The sequence below is a fragment of the Bos mutus genome, chromosome 5, assembly GCF_027580195.1.
Source record: "Bos mutus isolate GX-2022 chromosome 5, NWIPB_WYAK_1.1, whole genome shotgun sequence".
NCBI lineage: Eukaryota > Metazoa > Chordata > Mammalia > Artiodactyla > Bovidae > Bos > Bos mutus.
Genome location: NC_091621.1, coordinates 115,873,943 through 115,895,076, shown reverse-complemented (window position 1 = coordinate 115,895,076; position 21,134 = coordinate 115,873,943). Strand labels below are relative to the sequence as shown.

Genomic DNA, 21,134 nt, shown 5'->3' with positions numbered 1-21,134 from the left:
TGGAGCGTGACACCTGCCTGGCGTGGGGAGAAGGAGCCCCCTGCCTCTGTGCCCTGCCCCAGATTGGCCCCAGAGAGGTGGGTGGCATGCTGGCAGACGGGCATGCGCCCCATGAAATGGTTTTACGCACCCCCAGGTGCCCTCTGGGGCTTCCCCACAGGTCGTATGTGGAAGCCCACCTTTGTTACCTGTGTGCCCTCCAGTCTTGGTAGCAAAAGAAGGGGTGACCCAGCTCTGGGGCTCCACCCTCAGTCAGGTTCAGATCTGGGCACCCAGAAAGCACGACAGTTCAGTGCAGTGAGAGGAACTGGTCAGACCCCCTGCCCTGGCTCTGCCTGCCCAGTGAAGCTGCCCAGGTGGGCAGTCGTGCCCCCACAGAGCTGTGCCCCTCGGGGGGCTACTAGTCCTGCCCCACAGCCAGTGCTGATGTCCCCTCGATGCTCTTCCTGGGTCCCCTCCCTGACTCCCCTTCCTCCTTTGGGAGGTGTTCTCAGGACTAAACCCTCCCCTTCAGAAAAATCTCAGCTGGTGACACAGCGCTTCTACCTATGTTCCCTCTTACAACTTTCACAATCCCATTAACCCAACCCTAACCCGTTTAACCCGGCAATCCCACTAACCCAACACAAACGCATTAACCTGACGACCCCATTAGCCTGAGACAAACCCGTTTAACCTAAGAGTCCCATTAGGTTGGCTAATTCCATCTTACAGAGGGGCACGTCCTACGTGTGGTATGTATGTATGTGTGTATGTGTGTCTATGTATGTGCAGAGTGTGTATTGCATGTGTTATCTATGTATGTACACGTGGTTGTATGTGTGTATATGAATGTGTCTGTATATGTGTGTTTGTGTGTGTATGTGTGCACTTATGTGTATATGCATGCGTGTGACTGTGTATGAATGTGTACTCTGTGTTATGCATGTGTGTATATGTGTCTTTGTGTGTATATGAATGCATGCCTATATGTGTGTACATGTGTGCATGTATGTATGTGCAAAAGTGTGTATTGTATATATGTTATGTGTGTGTCTTTGTGTGTATATGAATGTGTGTCTGTTTATGTATATGTGTATGTGTGTGTATGTGTGCAAGTGTGTATTGTATGTGTGTGCTGTGTGTGTGTGTGTGTGTGTATGAGTGTGTGGGTCAGAGAGGTAAGTGACCTACTCAACATCATCCCAGATGTGGCAGAAACAAGCCCGCACCTAGCTTTTCTAAGTGAGTGGTTTTCCCCATCACACCACAGCGACAGCCACGACGGGAGGTGTTTGCCAGAAGCGTGTCCCTTTCTGCTGCTTTTCTGTGTAGACCCCAGCGAGGACCAGTGCCTTCTAGAGGTGGCAGCTCAGCTGGTGTTGCTGGGTCTGGCGGTCTTTGGTTACAGTCCTGGCCAGCCACCCAGGGGACTCCGCTGGAGCTTGGATCTGCCAAGTGTCGCATGCCTGATGGTGTGGGTCCCTGCTGAGGCTGGCCCAACAGGCTCTGGGGCGGAGTGGGGGATCAGCAGGCTGATGTGTCCACCTTCCGCTGTCTCCCTTCTTCCTCCCTCCTGCCCCTCAGCCCTTTTCTCTGCCTGACTGTAGGCGCTTGCTCATGGCTGATGGCTGAGGATGGCAGTCTTGTGAGTGTCGTCTGGCTCATGAACACACAAGCGCACACACACGTGCATGTGGTCATGGCAGCCTCCTGTAACACTCCCTTCAAAAGCCTGGGAGCACCGACCACGGTCTGCTGGTCTGGGCAGGGGTGGAAGGATTGTGTTTCTCTCCTGACATCCACCCCTTTCCCCAGGACCACTGTGGTAGTAACCCCGGCACCTTCCGGGTCCTGGTGGGGAATGAGGGGTGCAGAGTCCCCTCCCTGAAGTGCAGGAAGCGCATCACCATCCTGGTGGAAGGAGGAGAAATAGAGCTGTTTGACGGGGAGGTGAGTATGGGCTGGTGCCCCACCCTCAGTGCCCCCATTAGCTGATGGGGAGCAGTGCCCAGCATTAGTTCAGGACACGTGCGGGTGGAGCACGATGCTGCTGGTGGAGAGACCTCACCACGTCCCGCGAGGGGGGTGGGTGCAGATGGTGATGGATTTAGTAAAAGGAAGTGCAGACACGTGTGGAGCAGGGTGTGTAACTGTATTTGCACCAGTGTAGGAAGAGCCAGGGCGGACTTGGGGGGTAGTGGAGGGTGGGAGGACTTTCATATGGGAATACGTGTGTACACACACATATGTTATATGTCCACAGTCATGTTATTACAATACACACATAGACATATGCATATATAAACATGCATTATACACACACAAATATACACACTTGTGTACACACACATACATATATATTATATACCATAGTTATATGAATTATATATATACGCATGTACACACACACACATATTCTACACACACATACATATGTATTATGTACCCATGGCTATATGTATTATATACATATATACACACATAAACACATGTATTATACAAATATATATTATAAGCACACATACACACAAATACATACATATTATATACCCATAGCTGTTTGTATTATATATACAAACATATACACACATTTACATGCATGTATACATATATATTACATACCCACAGTTATATGTATTATACACACAAATGGATGCAACACATATAAATATATTATACACACATATACATATATATTATATATTCAAATGTATACACACATATACATACAAATGTATACACATATGTACATACACATAAATATTATATCCCACGCACATATATAATGTGTACAAAAGTATACACACATACATACACATGTATATGTATGTACTCACATTTATATATATAATATATACAAATGTCTGCACGCATATATACACATACATTATACATGCAAATATTTTATACATACATATATATTAAGTCTCACATTTATATGTATTATATAATAAATGAACACACACATACATACATGCATTATTCACACAAATATATATACACACATATACAAGAATACGTTATATATATATACACATACATATACAGGTATATGCACATATATTGGAGAAGGCAATGGCAGCCCACTCCAGTGTTCGTGCCTGGAGAATCCCAAGGACAGAGGAGCCTGGTGGGCTGCTGTCTGTGAGGTTGCACAGAGTCAGACATGGCTGAAGCGACTTAGCAGCAGCAGAAGCATACACATATACAAGCATACATTATATATATACACATGTATACACACATATATGCTATCCCTTACTGTCCTGGTCTCTCGCTCAGGTGAACGTGAAGACGCCCATGAAGGATGAGACGCACTTTGAGGTGGTGGAGTCTGGCCGGTACATCACTGTGCTGCTGGGCAAGGCCCTCTCTGTGGTCTGGGACGGGCACCTGGCCGTCTCCGTGTTCCTGAAGCGGACGTACCAGGTGGGTGGCCTTTCTCCACTTCCTCCCTCTTTGTCTGCTTGCATCTTCAGCTCCCTGAGCAGCATCTGGGATCCCCACCCCCAGTCTCAGGGGGAAGGTGGGTGGTCACCTGGTTCAGCCTCCTCCCAACACAGATAAGACTCAAGGATTAGAGTTCACCTTGGCTGTTTCCCGAGACAGTTGCCCGTGGGCAGGATGGAGGGTCCTGGACCCTGCAAACAGTCCCTTGACTGGCAGTAGGTATTTTTAAGGTTTCCTAACCTAAGGAGCAAAACCCATCATGCACAATGTGACTATAACACCTCAGAACATTCTGGGTGCACCTCCCATGGAGCCCAGGCCAGCACCTGCCAAGGGCTGTGGTGAGATGGCTCATCAGCTGCTTGGGGGGAAGCTCGTGATGTCTGGCCAGGTCTTGACGGTTTGCTGGGACTTCGTTTCCTCCACGCATGTATGTGATGAATGCTCTGTCTGCCCTGGTGGCAGGACCCACGTTCCCAGCATTCTGATGGCTCATTCTCAGCTCGTATCTGAGTGAGGCTGCTCCTTGCGACCCCATGCTGTTTCTGGAGAGCATCAGCAATGCACTCATTCCATTATTCAACAAATGCTTACTAAACTCCTGTTATGTGTCAAGCACTGTTCTAGGTACTCTGGGTATGGGGAAAATAACTTACTATTGATACAGTGAGGGGAGAATCTGTCCTTGCCTTTTCTAGCTTCAGGAGACTGCCTGCATCCCTTGGCTGTGGTCCCATCCTCCACCTTCAAAGCCAGTAGCACAGCATCTTCTGCTCTCCGTTTCCCTCGGTCTCATCGCCTTTCTCATTCTGACTTCTCCTGCACCCTGTGATCACTCTGAGCTCACCCAGGTGACCCAGGACAGTCTTCCTGTCTCAAGATCCTTGACCTAACACACCTGCAAAGTCCCCTTAGCCATGTACAGTGACATATTCCTGGTTCTGGGGATTAGGACGTGGACATCTCTGGGGCTGGCTGTTGTTTTGCCTACCACAACCCTGCCTGCTTGCTTAATTGCTCAGTTGTGTTTGACTCTTTGCAACCTCATGGACTGCAGCCCACCAGGCTCCTCTGTCCATGGGATTCTCCAGGCAAGAATACTAAAGTGGGTTGCCATGCCCGCCTCCAGGGGATCTTCCTGACCCAGGGATCGAACCCGCATCTCCTGTGTCTCCTGCACTGCGGGCAGATTCCTTACTCTCTGAGCCATCGGGGAAGTCTGATGGAGGTCATATTCTAGTGGGGATATTATGTGTTTTATATTTTAAAGATTATATATATTTTTTAAAATATATTTTTATTTATTTTTTGGCTGCTCCAAGTCTTAATTGCAGCCTGTAAACACTCTTTAGTTGCAGCATGTGGGATCTAGTTCCCTGACCAAGGATCAAACCCACGCCCCCTGCATTGGGAGCGTGGAGTCTTAGCCACTGGACCACCAGGGAAGTCCCTATTATGTTTTTTTTATTATTATTTATTTATTTGGCTGTGTTGCATCTTAGTTGTGTCATGGGAGATGTTCCATTGCAGGGCAGGGACTCTCTAGTGGTGCTCGGGTTCAGTTCAGTTGCTCCACGGCATGTGGGATGTTAGCTCCCCGACCAGGGATCAAACCCACATCCTCTGCATTGCAAGGCTGATTCTAGACCACTGGGCCACTAAGTATTTTAGATGGGTTGGTCTGATGAGACTCGTCTCAGAGAGTGTGAGAAGAGTCTTTGGGGAAGAGGGAAGGGAGTCGTGTAAATATCCTGACTTTAGGCAGATGGCACAGCAGATGCCAAGTCCCTGAGGTAGATGGTGTTTGTGTTGAACAAGCAGACTAGGGTGGCTAGAGAGGAGGGGCTTGAGGTGATTGGTGGTCAGTAAGGACAGGGACCAGGCAGGGCCATACGCAGGGGCTGTCAGGCCACGTAAAAATCTTTGTCCTTTTGCCCACCTATGAGAACATTTTTCTTACATGTTTCCTAGCAAAACAGAATAAATCACTTCTCTTTGTCTCAAGGCAGGACTTCAAAAAGGTTCTAAAAGCATCACCTTTTCTTTTCCAGGCTGATTTTGTCCACTTAAAAAAAGTTTTTTTTGGCCATACATCGCGGCTTATGAAATCTTAGTTCCCTGACCAGGGATTGAACCTGCACCCCCTGCATTGAAAGGCAGAGTCTTAACCACAGGACTGCTGAAGAAGTCTTTGTCCAGTGGTTCTTATGTGATGGTTTTCATCTATTCATTCATTAGTTGGTCAGGATTTGTTGTATACTGCACCCCCTGATAGGTGAACATGGAGAGAAGTAAGATATTATGTCAGTGCTGGTAGCATTTAGTATACAGCAGAATCCTGGCCTTCCCTGGTGGCTCAGATGGTAAAGAATCTGCCTGTAATGCAGGAGAACTGAGTTAGATCCCTGGGTCGGGAAGATCCACTGGAGAAGGAAATGGCAACTCACTCCAGTATTCTTGCCTGGAGAATTCCATGGACAGAGGAACCTGGTGGGCTATAGCCCACGGGGTCACAAAGACTTGGACATGACTGAGTGACTAACACACAGAGGATCCTGGCCAGCTTGCTCTGGACAGGCTGCAGTTGTCCAGGGAAGGCAAGCAACTGTCCACAGTCAAGTAAGACTAGAGGGCTCCTTCCTCAGACCTCTCACACTCTCGTTGATGTAATGCTGAACCAGCTTCTCTTCTGCTCAGACCCTTACTGGGGCGGCTGACGGTTTATACTGCAGGGATCAGGGCCCTGGCTGCTTAACTGGCCCTCCGAGGGACCTGGGTGTGCTGCTTCTCTTTGTGAATGATCTTGGCTTCCTTAACCTTAACATGGGGTCATTTATGTTCATTCTGAGAAGGGGGAGACAGAGGATGAGATGGCTGGATGGCATCACTGGCTCAATGGACATGAGTTTGAGCAAATTCAGGGAGATGGTGAAGGACAGGGAGGCCAGTCCATGGGGCCACAGAGAGTCGGACACAACTGAGTGACTGAACAATTACAGCATGGGGGTCAGTGCAGAAGCAGGGAAAGGGCCTTGGCAGGGTTGGGGCTTTGCTGACCACCCTGGTCTCCCTCTGGGCTGCCCTCCCATCCCCTTCCCTCCTCCTCTTCCTCAGGCGAGTCTGCCTCCCGTGCTGCCTGGAACTCTCCTCCTCCTGACTCAGCCAGTTTTCTCCGAGGTTTGCAAAGCTCACACTCCCCCTACTTGTCCCCCAGGAGCGGGTATGCGGCCTGTGTGGGAATTTCGATGGCGTCCAGAACAATGACCTCACCAGCAGCAGCCTCCAAGTGGAGGAAAACCCCGTGGACTTTGGGAATTCCTGGAAAGTGAGCCCACAGTGCGCTGACACCCAGAAAGTAGGTTGGGTCCCCTCTGCTGTGCGCTGTGGGTTGTGTGGCCTGCAGGGGGCGGGGCTTGGGGAGAGGGACTCTTGTTTGCTTCCGGGTTGACTGTTCTGGGTCCATCTGTGTTCTCCCTCTTGGTTCCCCAGGTGCGGCTGGACTCGGCCCCTGCCATCTGCCATGACAACGTCATGAAGCAGACCATGGTGGATTCCTCCTGCAGGGTCCTCACCAGTGATGTTTTCCGAGAGTGCAACAGGCTGGTGAGGGCAACAGGGGGCCTGGGAGACAGGCACTTCTAACCGTGGATGCTTCCAGGAGCTTTAGAAATGATCTGTAGTTGCTCACCTCTTGTGGCTTCAGTCTGTGAAAGAAAAGGAATAATCGATGTCTTATCAGGAAAGCAATGCTTGGCAAAGCCTTTTTCTTCTGTGCAATGGTTGGCTCTCTGTGCATCCTGCCTGAGCTGCCCTTCTGGCCTCAGTCTTGGGGCTTGTCCCCCACAGGTTACCTTATCTCTAACCTCAGAATGGTGGGTTCCCTTCTCCTGCCCCTGCTGTGTCTCTGGCCCCAGACATCCCACCTGTGCCCTGGGCTCCCAGGTCTTGTCTTACAGAAACTCTTCTGGTCTTACAGCCAGATTAAAAAAAAATTTTTTTTTGGCTACTCTGCGTGGCATGTGGGATCTTAGTTCCCTGACCAGAAATTGAACCGGTGCCCCCTGCATTGGGAGTGCAGAATCCCAACTACTGGACTACCAAGGAAATCCCCTTAAAGCCAGATTTTGAGCCTGTATTTTATGGCTTCTTTGGATGTCTTTAACTCACGTGGTGATGAGGAATTTCTCCGCAAAAGGTTCAGTGTAGGTTCTGTCTCTGTCTGAATGTATATATGCCCACATGTGTATCTGTGGGTACGTGTGTATTTGTATATGTATGTACACATGTAGGGGCAGTCACAGACAGGTGCCCAGGCCTGCTGCTTCGTCATGTCGCCCTCGTGGGAGTGGCTGAACACCTGTGTTTCATCTCTTCCTGTCCAGCCAGTGAATTTTAGTCCCTCAGCACCCAGAAGGATAGGTAGGATCCCCTGGTTTGGTGGAGACCCCGGGCGCCTGAGCAGGAAGTGGGGAAGCAGTGAGAGGGTCAAAGAAACCAAGGCTGTGGGGCACAGTGAGCTGCTTAATGTCCGGTTCATTCCAACCGCAACTCCTCCGAGCAAGGCTGGTATGTGGGGGTCAGGTGTGCGGCAGGTGGAAAGTGGGAGGTGGTTAGGGCTTGAATGTAGACGGCAGGTGGGCTTCCCCTAGGGTAGGTTTGGGGTCGGAGTCCAGGAGCACTGGGCCAGCCGAGGTCCAGCACGTCAGCCTATAGCATCTTAGAGGGACAGTATGGGTGGTCCCGATGGGTTTTTGGTTTTCTTGGTCTCTCTGCTGAGTGGAGGCCAGGAAAGAGTGTGTGTGTGTGTGTGTGTGTTGTGTTTATGTAAAGCACCCAGACTCCCATGAGGGTGGAAATGGGTTATAGGGATGGATGATGGCTCATCAGGTGCCTGGAACAGATGGGTTGAAAGGAATGTTCTTCTGAAAAATTCTCAGGCACATCTCATCTATGAGAGGCTGGCAAGCCTGCCTTTTCCCCCCTTTTCTGGAATCCAGATGAGAACATAGGATTTCTGCCTTTTTACCCACCCCCTCCTGGAGACTATGGCCTCCCATCTCTCTTTCTGCTCTGGAGCCGCTGTCCCTACTCTGATCAATGGCACATTCCCGCCTGGCCGAGGGCCAGAGTCCCCAAGCGCAGCCCTGGGTCATGGCCACCCGCGCCTCCCTTGCAGGTGAACCCCGAGCCGTACCTGGATGTTTGCATCTATGACAGCTGCTCCTGCGAGTCCATCGGGGACTGTGCCTGCTTCTGTGACACCATTGCTGCCTATGCCCACGAGTGTGCCCAGCACGGCCAGGTGGTGACCTGGAGGACAGCCACACTGTGCCGTGAGTCCCGTGGTCCCTCACGATCCTGGCCATGCCCCCTCCTCTCACACAGCTGGACCGTGAGACCCTGGGGGTGGATGCCTTGGTGGGGGAGAAAGACCCACTTGGGGGTGAAAGCCGAGGTGGAGGGGTCAGGACACAGGTGTGTGTGAGGAGGGTCAGGATTGAATACAGCAACAGGGAGAGCCTCTTCTGGAGAAATTCTGGGAGAAGAAGAGGGAGTGGTGATGAAGAGAAGAAAGAGGTCAGTGTGCCTGTAATTAGACTCGATCACATTTACCATCACAAGCGCTTCCTTGGTGGCTCTGACGGTAAAGAATCCTCCTGCAGTGCAGGATACCGGGATTTAATCCCTGGGTCGGGATGCTCCCCTGGAGAAGGGAATGACAACCCACTCCAGTCTTCCTGCCTGGAGAATCCCATGGACAAAGAAGCCTGGCAGGCTACAGTCCATGGGGTTGCAAAGAGTCCGACACGACAGCCACTAAGCACACTTCACACCACTGTGATCGAGCAGCTCAGATACTTATGTCAGCTCTTCCTCCCTGTGTTGAGCGACTGAACATTTTTATAAGGAAAACAGATTCAGAACCACTGGGTTCCTGGTTGGGGGGCTCTCAAAGCCCAGATGCATCGGACGTGGCCGGGCCGTCATCCCCACGGGCCTCCCGCCATCTGTCCGGGGCTGCATGGGGTTGTCTGGGGCCTTAATAACCATCCTGCCTGTTTGGGGGTCTGCACAGCCCAGAATTGTGAGGAGCGGAACCTGAAGGAGAGTGGGTACCAATGCGAGTGGCGCTACAACAGCTGTGCTCCGGCCTGTCCAGTCACGTGCCAGCACCCGGAGCCCCTGGCCTGCCCCGTGCAGTGCGTGGAGGGCTGCCACGCACACTGCCCACCCGGTGAGGCCCTGGCCCCCTGTGGGGATGGAGTGGAGGGTGGGGCTGGTCCTCAGGAAAGTGCCGCCCCGTCCTGCTTCGTCTCAGCCTCGCCCAAGGGCCCTTCTGTCCCCAGCCCCATCACCCTATGTCCTGTTTCTACGTCCTTCCACCAGAGCCAGGCCAGCTGAGATTTTTGCCAAGCTGAGTTCCCGTGTGATGCTTCTGGGGGTCAATTGATGGGTTTATCATCTGGAGCAGCACTTTCTGATAGAACTTTTTGCAATGCCAGGAGAGTTCAACTCAGATGTGGCTCATTGTGTCTAAGGAATTGAATGTTCAGTTTTGTTGATGTTACTTAATCTACATTCAAATGTAACCAGCCACTGGTTGTTAGTAGCTACAGCAGTGGGTAGCACAGGTTGAGAGTTATCAGGTATCTTCTTTGGTGGAGGAACAAAAAGACCCCTGGTGATAAGACCTGCTTTGTCCTGGCATTTGGAGGAGGCAAGGTAGGAGAAGGAACCCCCTCTCCCAATTTTGTAGGTGAAAGGATGCTCCCTAAGTGATTTGGTGGCCCTCAGGGGAGGCACGCAGAGCTGGGACAGGCCCTTTGGTGCCAGGAAAGTCTTCCTTGCAGGCAAGGTGGGCACTTTGGCTCCTAACGAGAGGCTTGTCACGCAGGGAAAATCCTGGACGAGCTTTTGCAGACCTGCGTCAACCCCGAGGACTGCCCTGTGTGCCAGGTGGAGGGCCGGCGCTTAGCCTCCGGGAAGAAAGTGACCCTGAACCCTGGGGACCCTGAGCATTGCCAGATCTGGTAACACAGCACCCCCTACCCTGCCCCTGGTTGTCTGAATGATCAGCCTTACTGTCAAACCTGGGGGCCTGCTCGGAAGTGTCCGTTTGGGGAAGGACGTCTTGTTCTTGTTCGGTTTGCCTCTCTGTCTTTGAGGACAGACTAGATATTTTCCCCAGGAAATACCTCTTAGGAGATTTAGGTTTTTATCTCTTGTTGCTGAAGGAAGAGTCTGGCCTCTTCTTGTCCCTGGAGGTGGCATCCGGTCTGGGGACAGGCATCTATGGATAGCAGATTTCTTGTTTACTGGACATTGGGATGCAGGTTGGGGGAAAGTGAGGTGGAGTCCCTGACCCTGTAGCAGGGCTCATATACCGCGGGCCACCGCCAAGGTGGCCAGGATGAGGCTCTCATAACTGGAGGGAGGCATGGGTCACTCCCCCTACCGATTGTAGGGGCCCCCTACTGCCCCACTGCCTGATTGCCTCTGGCAGCTGGCCCTGGGGAGGTGAGGAGGGGGTTGAGCTCTGAGCTTCTTGAAGCCCTGCTCCTAAGTCGAGAATTTATGTTCCAACGTTGTATGCTCAGCACCACTCCTTATGGGATCCTAAACTCGAGAACTTAAACTCGCTGAGGAAGAAAGGGACCATTGCCACGGCTGCGAGGGCCAGACCCCGACTGCTTTCTGCCCGGGTGGATTTTCTAGCAAACACAGAAAAGTCGAGAATCTGTCACTCCTGCTTTATCAGCCAAGGATGGAGGCCCTAAACCACGTGCAGTATGAGGAAGTAGGAGTCGACTTTCCATTAAGACCTTGCCTGCCCCCGGCTGTGCCGAGGAATAGGGGTTCTGAGCCGCAGGCGCATGGGGAGGGCAGTCACCTGGGCACACGCTGCAGCTGCAAGCCCGTGTGGAGAGCGGTTCTGGAGCAGGCTGGGGACACTGCTGGGAGGCGCTCCACAGGGATACTCCGGGGCTCAGGGCACTGCTGTCTCCCCACTCTATTGCGATGCTGAGAGCAAGTGGCCACAATGGCTGAGAGTGCCTGCAGAACAAGGTTCTAGCCTGAATGGGTCTCCACCGCAGGCAGCTTCTCCTGTGGTCTGGCAGACCCTGCCACTTTCCAGGACCCTGGTGAAAGGGAGAGAAGTGACCAGGGGACTGGAAACTTGGCACGGTGGGGTGATAAGTTGTGTGGGGGCTTGGGGCTGGGTGTGGGGCATAGCCAGATCCTGGCATGTGATGGGCATAAACCATCTGTCCATTGTGGGAAAGAATGAATGAGTTAATGTTGTTCCCCATCTAGCATCTTGGAGACCCGAGAACACCACCCCCAGTACTTTGTTCTGCCAGATAAAGCTGGGATTTCAAATCTTTATTCATCTCTCCAAAATGATTTTACTCCAGTTTTCCTTTCTTCCTTAAAGCCCAACATGTTAAACATGCTATGGAATTATGCAGCTTAGACTCTGTTTAATAAATACTGAAAAACATATATCTTCAGCAGAGCATTTACAAGTCCTGGTCAGCATCAACATTACACAGCAGTGTTTGTATTTGGAGATATTTGGGAGAAGGCTTGAATTATAATTAAATATTTATGTTGCTAGAGGCATAGGTTGAAAATCAGTCAAATTTGAATGGCTGTGTGGACTGCCGAGAAAGAAGAAAGATTCATTTTTAGGTCCTAGGTTGGGTAGGAGCTTTGGTTTTTAAGGGACTCACAACCCAAGGGAAGTGTGTATGTGTATATGTGTGTGCATGTGTGTATGTATGTGTATATGTGTATGTGTATATTTATGCGTGTATATGTGTGCATGTGTATATATATGTGTGTATGTGTGTGCTTTTTTCTGAACCATTTTGGTCTCTCCCCTCCTGCAGTCACTGTGATGGTGTCAGCCTTACTTGTGAAGCCTGCAGGGAGCCAGGAGGCCCGCCCCCCACCGAAGGCCCAGTCACCCCCACAACCCCATACGTGGAGGACATCCCGGAGCCGCCCCTGCACGACTTCTTCTGCAGCAAACTCCTGGACCTGGTCTTCCTGCTGGATGGCTCCTCCAAGCTGTCCGAGGCTGACTTCGAGACGCTGAAGGCATTCGTTGTGGGCATGATGGAGCGTCTGCACATTTCCCAGAAACGCATCCGTGTGGCCGTGGTGGAGTACCATGATGGCTCCCATGCCTACCTCGCGCTGCAAGACCGGAAACGGCCATCTGAGCTGCGGCGCATTGCCGGGCAGGTGAAGTATGCGGGCAGTGAGATGGCTTCCACCAGCGAGGTCTTGAAGTACACGCTCTTCCAGATCTTCGGCAGGATTGACCGGCCTGAGGCCTCTCGCGTGGCCCTGCTGCTTACGGCCAGCCAGGAACCCCCCAGGCTGGCCCGGAACTTGGTCCGCTACGTCCAGGGCCTGAAGAAGAAGAAGGTCTCCGTGGTCCCCGTGGGCATCGGGCCCCACGCCAGCCTCAAGCAGATCCGCCTCATTGAGAAGCAGGCATCTGAGAACAAAGCCTTTGTACTAAGTGGCGTGCACGAGCTGGAGCAGCGGATGGACGATATTGTCGGCTACCTCTGCGACCTTGCCCTCGAGGTGCCTGCCCCGACCCTGACGCAACATCCCCTCGCCGCACAGGTCACTGTGGCGCCGCAGCTCCTGGGTCCTTCGCTGCCGGGACCCAAGAGGAGCTCTGTGGTCCTGGATGTGGCATTCCTCCTGGAAGGCTCGGACGAGGTGGGCGAGGCCAACTTCAACAGGAGCGCAGAGTTTGTGGAGGAGGTGATCCGACGCATGGACGTGGGCCAGGACGGCATCCACGTCACAGTGCTGCAGTACTCATATGTGGTGACTGTGGAGCACTCCTTCAGGGAGCCACAGTCCAAGGACGTGGTCCTGCAGCGACTCCGTGAAGTCCGCTACCGAGGTGGCAACCAGACAAACACGGGGCTGGCCCTGCAGTACCTGTCGGAGCACAGCTTCTCCGCCAGCCAGGGGGACCGGGAGCAGGCGCCCAACCTGGTCTACATGGTGACAGGAAGCCCGGCCTCGGACAAGATCCAGCGGATGCCTGGAGACATCCAGCTGGTGCCCATCGGCGTGGGCCCCCGCGTGGATGTGCAGGAGCTGGAGAGGGTCAGCTGGCCCCAGACCCCCATCTTCATCCAGGACTTCGAGAGGCTCCCCCGAGAAGCTCCAGATCTGGTGCTGCAGCGGTGCTGCTCTGAAGACGGCCCGCACCTCCCCACCCTCGCCCCTGCCCCAGGTGTGTGGGGGCTTGGCGTTGGAGCGAGAACGTGGGGGGCTAGGGGCTGCCTTGGTGGAGATGCCGTTCTCAGGCTCCAATCTGTCTCTCTGCTCTGTGTTTTCTGTCATGTCCTGCCTTCAGGGAGAGGCGTCTGTGGTCTTTTGAGGGGGAAGGATCTTTTCTTATGGGCTTCTGCGGTGGCTCAAATGGTAAAGATTCTGCAGACCCAGATTCCATCACTGGGTTGGGGAGATCCCCTAGAGGAGGGGCATGGCCACCCACTCCAGTATTCTTGCCTGGAGAATCCCTTGAGCAGAGATGCCTGGCAGGCTACAGTCATAGGGTTGCAAAGAGTCAGACAGAACTGAGCGACCCAGCATGCATGCATCTGTAAGATGTGGATAATAATAGTGCTTACTTGTAAAATGCTTAGAACGGTACCTAGCACATAGCAAGCACTCAAAAATGGTTTATCTCCCCTGCTATTATTACTACTTTCTTAACTGATACTAACGACTGATCAGTTTCTAGTTCTTCTTTATTTACTTACTTATTTCTGGCTGTGCTGGTCTTTGTTGCTGCACTCAGGCTTTTCTCTAGTTGTGGTGAGCAGGGGCTACTCTGTGTTGTAGTGCAAGGGCTTCTCATTGTGGCGGGTTCTCTTGTTGCGGATCATGGGCTCTAGGGCGCTTGGGCTTCAGTAGTTGTGGTTCCCCAGCTCTAGACTGCAGGCTGAACAGCTGCGATGCACGGGCTTAGTTGCTCCATGCATGTGGGATCTTCCCGGACGAGAGATGGAACCCGTGTCTCCTGCTTTGGCAGGTGGACTCTTTACCACGGAGTCCCTGGGGAAGCCCAATCCCTAGTTCTAGAGTATCTTTATTTGGAGTGTTTGGAACCATTCCAGAATCACTAGCCTTCTTTCATTGTCTATGCTTTTGTTTCTTGGTTTTTATCTGGGCTACCGATTTATCTAAACTCTTGTGATCTCTCAGTAATGGCTTCATCCAATCTCAGAATGGCATTTGGGGCAGAGTTTGTTTCCTCACGGTGATCATGACCCTGGTCCCAACCATCAACATGAGCTTTAGGCCTTTGCAATAGAATCACCTTCTAGCTCCTCACGTGCCGCCTGAAACCCACGGACACACAAGTCCACCTTCCAGGGGTGCTTTGCTCTGCTTCCTTTGCCATCCGCATGTTTTCTGCTCCAGTCTATTGTTGGATTCTAGAAGAGCTGCAGCCCCCGAAATGGAGGGACAGGATGCCTCTGCCTCTTGCTGCTGCCTGTGGTGTTTAAACTGCCTTTGGGCGTGTTGGCATCCCCCTAACATCTCCACACCTGGGGTCTCGCAGCCCCCTTGCCTGCCGCCTGGCACCAGCTGCCACACCCATGCAGGACTGGAGGACATGCCTCCCTTATGTGGCTCCTCCCAGTCCAGCGCCCTGCACACACTGTCCAGTGAGTGTCTGCTTCAGGAGCCTGGGGCCTGTCCCCCGCTGCCCTTGGCCACTCCCTCCTGTCTCTGCAGACTGCAGCCAGCCCCTGGATGTAGTTCTCCTCCTGGATGGCTCCTCCACCTCTCCAGCCTCTTACTTTGACGAAATGAAGAGTTTCGCCAAGGCGTTCATCTCAAAAGCCAACCTAGGTGAGTGAGGCGCCCGAAGCAGGGTGTTTTGGGGGCTTCCCGCTGATCCAGAGCGTGACTCCTGCGCCCCGTCTCCCGCCAGGCCCTCAGCTCACCCAGGTGTCGGTCCTGCAGTACGGAAGCAACACCAACGTTGACGTGCCCTGGAACATACACGTGGACAAAGCCCACCTGCTGAGCCTTGTGGACCCCATGCAGCGCGAGGGAGGCCCCAGCCAAGTCGGTAACGTGGGTGCGGGATGGGGGTAGGGGCTGCGTGCAGTCCCCGCTCCTGGCACAAGTGACCGAGTGACCCCGGCTGGCCGTCGCTCCTTGGCCTTAGTTTCCCTTCCTGTAAACTAAGGGCCGAGACATTCTTCCTCCCCTCACCTGTATGTGAGCCTCTCCGAGTCTCCGAGTCATTCCGTCTCAGGGATCCGAGGCTCCATCGGGAGATGGCATGCTCAGCTGGCCTCAGGACCCCCATTCCTGAGTCAGGACTGATTGTGCGGTCCACTGTCTGTTCCCAGGGCAGGCGCTGTCCTTCGCGGCACGCTACATCACGTCCCAAGTCCACGGTGCCAGGCCCAGTGCCTCCAAGGTGGTGGTGATCCTGGTCACAGGCTCCTCCATGGACTCAGTGGAGGCGGCCGCCGCTGCTGCCAGATCCAACCGTGAGTGTCCAGGGTTCAGTCCTGTGGGCCAGGGGCGGTGGGTGGGCGTGGAGTGCTGGCTGAGTGGAATGATGTAGCATCTTAGTATCTCCCTGGAGAACAGCTCATCTTTTTTTTTTTTTGTAGTTTTAAAAAAATTTATTTCTAATTGGAGGATAATTGCTTAAAAATATTGAGGCTGTACAAGTGGCTGGGTGAAGCTTCAGGCCAGACCACTCTGAACCCACTCGACCAGAGGTGGGCACAGACCCTTTCTCGTTCCTCTGTAACCGCAGGAGTGGCCGTGTTCCCCATCGGGATTGGGGACCAGTATGATGCAGCCCAGCTGAGGGTCTTGGCAGGTCCGGGGGCCAGCTCCAACGTGGCAGAGCTCCAGCGGATCGAAGACCTCCCCAGCATGGTTGCCCTTGGCAACTCTTTCTTCCAGAGGCTATGCTCTGGTGAGTCTTGTGATGTCTCTCTTATCCCCTCAAAATAGAAGCAAAAGCAGTGAAACCCATCTCGACACTAGAAGGTTCCCATACGTGAGATTTGGCCTTGAATTAAGACTGCTTTATAGGCCATGATCTATAAATTTCTGCTTGTGGGAGATTGTAAGACAAACCTCCAAGGGGCTGCCAGAAAGTTCTCTGTGTATATACTTCCTTCCCTCCTTACTGTCCTTGCTCACTATAGATGGGGCTTCTGGACAAAGAAACGGAAGGCAGAGGCAGGGAACCCTAACATCCGCAGGTCATGGACCTCTTCTCCAGGCCCTGCACTCATGCTCAGCATGGGTGTAAAAGACTTTAGAAAAGCAACACAGATTTACCATATAGCATGGAGATTTACATTCAAGATCTTGAAATAATCTATGATGGAATGTAATCTAAAAAATATAGCAGTCCCTCTGTGGTATACTTGAAACTGGCACAGTATTGTCTATCAACTATACTTCAATAAAAAAGAAAATAAAAAGATTAAAAAAAGAAATACAGTAACATAGAATTTAACATCAAAGTACCATAGTTTAAATTGATTTAGGGTTAGAAGCTTTTTGTTTTTACCATTGCTGTTCAGTCACCAAGTCGTGTCTGACTCTCTGCGACCCCATGAACTGCAGCACATCAGACTTCCCTGTCCTTCACTATCTCCCGGAGTTTGCTCAAGTTCATGTCCATTGAATCGTGATGCCATCCAATTGTCTCACCCTCTGTCGTCTCCTTTTCCTCCTACTTCAGTCTTTCCCAGCATCAAGGTCTTTTCCAATGAGTCAGCTCTTTGCATCAGGTGGTCAAAGTATTGGAGCTTCAGCTTCAACATCAGTCCTTCCAATGAATATTCAGGTTGATTTCCTTTAGGATTGACTGGGTTGATCTCCTTTTTTTCCACATGCATGATATTTTTTAAACTTGTTTTTTTATATTTTCCTAATATAATTAGGTGTGAGTCCAAACCTACTAGGAGTTATTGCCCTGTCTTGCTAGATGATAGCTCTCTTGGTAGGAATTTTGAAGATCTCTTTCAAGGTTTCAGGATCTTGTCTCATTTCCCTCTTCTTACTAGGCACTGATATATTAATATCAATACATAGAAAAGAGGACAAGAAGATATCGATTGTAGTTGTTGCCATGTTATTACTGTTGTGTCACTATAATGACTAACAACCACAAAGCTTATGGAATTCTCTGGTGATCCAGTGGTTAGGACTGTACGCTCTCACTGCTGGGAGCATGGACTCGCTCCCCTGGTCAGGGAACTAAGATCCTGCAAGCCATAAGGCAAAGCCAAAAAAATAAAGCACCCCACAATGTTTGCCTGAAGAACCACAGGATGACTGCCTTCTAATCTTCCATACCCAAACCCTCACTGCTCATTTCACTCACGTTCTTTTCAGTCAGTCCAGCTTCAAGGACCAGCCAGGTAGCTGAGCAAATGGCTCACAATTTCTGGGTGGTGGGTGGGGACAGAGGTCTGACTTGTGTCTGTTTCAGGGTTCGTCAGTGTTTGCGTGGATGAGGACGGGAATGAGAGGAGGGTAAGTTCCTTTCTGTTGGCTTTGAAGGAAAGATCAGGAATGTATATTTGAAGTCCTCAACCCCCTGGTTAACGTTTCCTCCTTTGGTCTGGGTCCAATAGCTTTTTTTTTTTTTTTTTAATTGGAGGCTTCCTTGGGGGCTCAGTGGTAAAAAATCTGTCTGCCAAGGCAGGAGACACAGGTTCGATCCCTGATCTGGGCAGATCCCATATGCCGCGCAGCAACCAAGGCTGTGGGCCATAACTATTGAGCCTGTGCTCTAGAGCCCGGGAGCCGCAGCTACTGAAGCCCGCATACCCCAGAGCCTGTGCTCCACCACGGGAGACGTCACCGCAATGAGACCCACGCACGGCAACTAGACAGTGGCCCCCGCTCACCACGACTAGAGAAAGCTCACGCAGCAGCAAGACCTAGCATGGAATAAATAATAATAAAAGCCTAAATAAGTAAATAAAAAATTGAAAAATTTTGGCTGGGGATGGGAGTGGATCCACCCGTAAATCTTACATTCTGTCTCCTATCTCCTTGCCAATCAGGCCCAAGTTGTAGTTTCTGTGTCTCTTGAGGGCGGGAGGGTTAGTTGCCTAGTGGATGTTGAAGTGCCTCACTCCAGTCCCTGCCCGAATGTGGTTCTCTCTCTGCAGCCTGGGGACGTCTGGACCTTGCTGGATCAGTGCCACACGGTGACTTGCCTGCCAGATGGCCAGACCTTGCTGAAGAGTCACCGGGTCAACTGCGATCAGGGGCCACAGCCATCATGCCCCGACGGCCAGACCCCGCTCAGGATGGAGGAAGCCTGTGGCTGCCGCTGGGCCTGTCCCTGTGAGTCCTTTGCTTCCTCAGCCTGGGCAGTGTTCAGGGTCTGGTGCCTTTTGCTTGTCTGTGCCAAGAGGTAGACCAGAAGGCCATCTCCTGCCCCTACCACCCATGTTCCCTCACTCTCCTGTCCTTGGGACGTGTTTCCATCCCATTCCAGGGCTCCCCATCTCCTTCCTGTGCCTTTTGGAGGGCACATCCCCAGATAATGCATAACAAGAGGGAGGAATTGGTTTTCTGAGGTCAGTACTCAGCCTCTTGCTCAGTCGCTCAGTCATGTCTGACTCTTTGTGATCCCGTGGACCGTAGCCCTCCAGGCTCCTCTGTCCATGGGATTCTCCAGGCAAGAATACTGGTTAGATGCCTGCTCCTGGGTAATAAATAAGCTTTGAACTTGAGTTAGAGCTGAAAAGCCTCCCTGATCCCAGCATGGACCGCCTGCCTTTGGGGATGGTGGGGCTGGAAGTGGATTCTCAAGTTCTTACACGATTGGTGCTTCCATGGGAGGGCCCTGTGTTCTGGCCTGACAGGTGTTTAAGGCAGCTGCTCTTTCTTGCCAGCTCTCCCGAGTTTTCCTTTGATATCAGTTGTGTATTCTATATTCTTTGCCTGCCCACTGCTTCATCCTGCCATCCTTCTGGTTTGCTTTGTTTTGTTATTTTCATTTACTTGTTTTTGCATTCAACCCCTCACACAGGCTCTCTCTTTGTCTCTCTTTAGGTGTCCTCCTTACCATATAGAAGTTTGAGCACTTTTAAAGCAACCCTGGGCCTTCATTCCTTTGTAGACCGTATACAAAATACACACAAAGTAGTTTCAGATTTGCTACCAAGGAACTTCCCTAGCGGTTCAGTGGTTAAGATGCCATGCTTCTAATGCAGGGGATGTGGGTTTGATCCCTGGTTGGGGATCAAAATCCCACATGCCACGCAGCCAAAAAAAACCCCCACAAAAACAGAACTGCTAACCAATATCTTTATGAAAACCAAATATACTAACTAGAGTATACATTCGTGCAGGGCTTTCCGGGTAGCTCAGCTGGTAAAGGATCTGCCTGCAATGCAGGAGACCCCAGTTCGATTCCTGGGCTGGAAAGATCCCCTGGAGAAGGGATAGGCTACACCCTCCAGTATGCTTGGGCTTCCTTGGTGGCTCAGCTGGTAAAGAATGCGCCTGCAATGTAGGAGACCTTGGTTCGATCCCTGGGTTGGGAAAATCCCCTGGAGAAGGGAAAGGATACCCAATCCAGTATTCAGGCCTGGAGAATTCCATAGTCCATGAGGTCGCAAAGAGTCAGACATGACTGAGCGACTTTCACTTTGGGTACAGAGTAAATTTTTCACCAAAGTTATTTAGGTTAGTTTCCCCCTTCCTTGCTGTGTACTCACATTATTCATTACCATTCATTTGATTTTGTACCTGTTTGTGTTCCGTCTTGAATTTTCCTCTCCGCCATCCTAGCTGATTCCATCTGTTTGCCTTCTGTGTGTGAGGCATTCACGTGGTTCTCAGTGTCAGAAGTCTATAGAAAGATATGCCCAGAAGTTGCCCTGTTGGTTCAAAGAGAGCAGAGCAGATAGGAGAGGATCACAGAAGTTAAGTCATTTAGGTGGCAAAGCCACTCCCACTAACCTGCCAGCTTAACACCATTTCACTGAACCAGCTTGTTCCAGGTGGGCAAAGCCACTCCCACTAACCTGCCAGCTTAATGCCATTTCTTTATCTTGGGACTTACTACGTTCTTGTGGCAGCTGGGGCTGGACTGCTTAAGACTTGGCCACAGGGACTGCCCTGGTGGTCCAGTGGCTTAGGCTTCACATTCCCAATGCAGGGCCCTGGGTTCGATTCCTGATTGGAGAACTAGATCCCACATGCTGCAACTGAAAGATTCTACATGTGGCAACTAAGACCAGATAGATATTTTCTTTAAAAAAAAAAGACTTCACGGTACCCCCGCTGGGGTGTCTGGGAACACTTACAGCGTGGATGTCAGTGGGGTGGTAGCATTCAGGACTGTTGCTTGGACGTGACCGGCTGCCCAGAACGTGGGGAACTTTGAGTAGAAGAGCATCTGGGAGCCGATCAGCCCTGACCAATGGTGTATCATTTGCCAGGGTCTGTGCTGCCTTGGTATATGGGTCATTCTTACTATGGAGGTCTCCTGGGCCTGGCGGAGAGCAAGGGTGGTGTTAGTGAGTCCTTGCTAACCCCCTGGATCTGCCTCTCAGTTCTTGGTTTCCATTTCTTCACCACCATAGACGTGGTCATGGTTTGTCTGGAAGGCTCGTTTCCAACTTTACTGAAGTCCGAGA

At 51.6% G+C, this 21,134-nt stretch overlaps 1 protein-coding gene across 2 annotated transcripts in view; it reads left to right on the top strand.

Annotated features, from left to right (window-relative positions):
* The window catches only part of VWF (von Willebrand factor), a 127,690-nt gene that overhangs the window by 63,683 nt on the left and 42,873 nt on the right, over positions 1-21,134 (top strand). For both annotated transcript variants that reach the window (XM_070371770.1, XM_070371771.1), the window contains 14 exons: positions 1,798-1,932; positions 3,265-3,411; positions 6,647-6,787; positions 6,922-7,035; positions 8,609-8,765; positions 9,509-9,667; positions 10,328-10,463; positions 12,327-13,705; positions 15,220-15,336; positions 15,419-15,559; positions 15,846-15,989; positions 16,265-16,429; positions 17,963-18,006; positions 18,651-18,828. In XM_070371770.1, the coding sequence (XP_070227871.1) occupies positions 1,798-1,932; positions 3,265-3,411; positions 6,647-6,787; positions 6,922-7,035; positions 8,609-8,765; positions 9,509-9,667; positions 10,328-10,463; positions 12,327-13,705; positions 15,220-15,336; positions 15,419-15,559; positions 15,846-15,989; positions 16,265-16,429; positions 17,963-18,006; positions 18,651-18,828 (3,157 nt within the window). The remainder of the gene's footprint in view (positions 1-1,797; positions 1,933-3,264; positions 3,412-6,646; positions 6,788-6,921; positions 7,036-8,608; positions 8,766-9,508; positions 9,668-10,327; positions 10,464-12,326; positions 13,706-15,219; positions 15,337-15,418; positions 15,560-15,845; positions 15,990-16,264; positions 16,430-17,962; positions 18,007-18,650; positions 18,829-21,134) is intronic.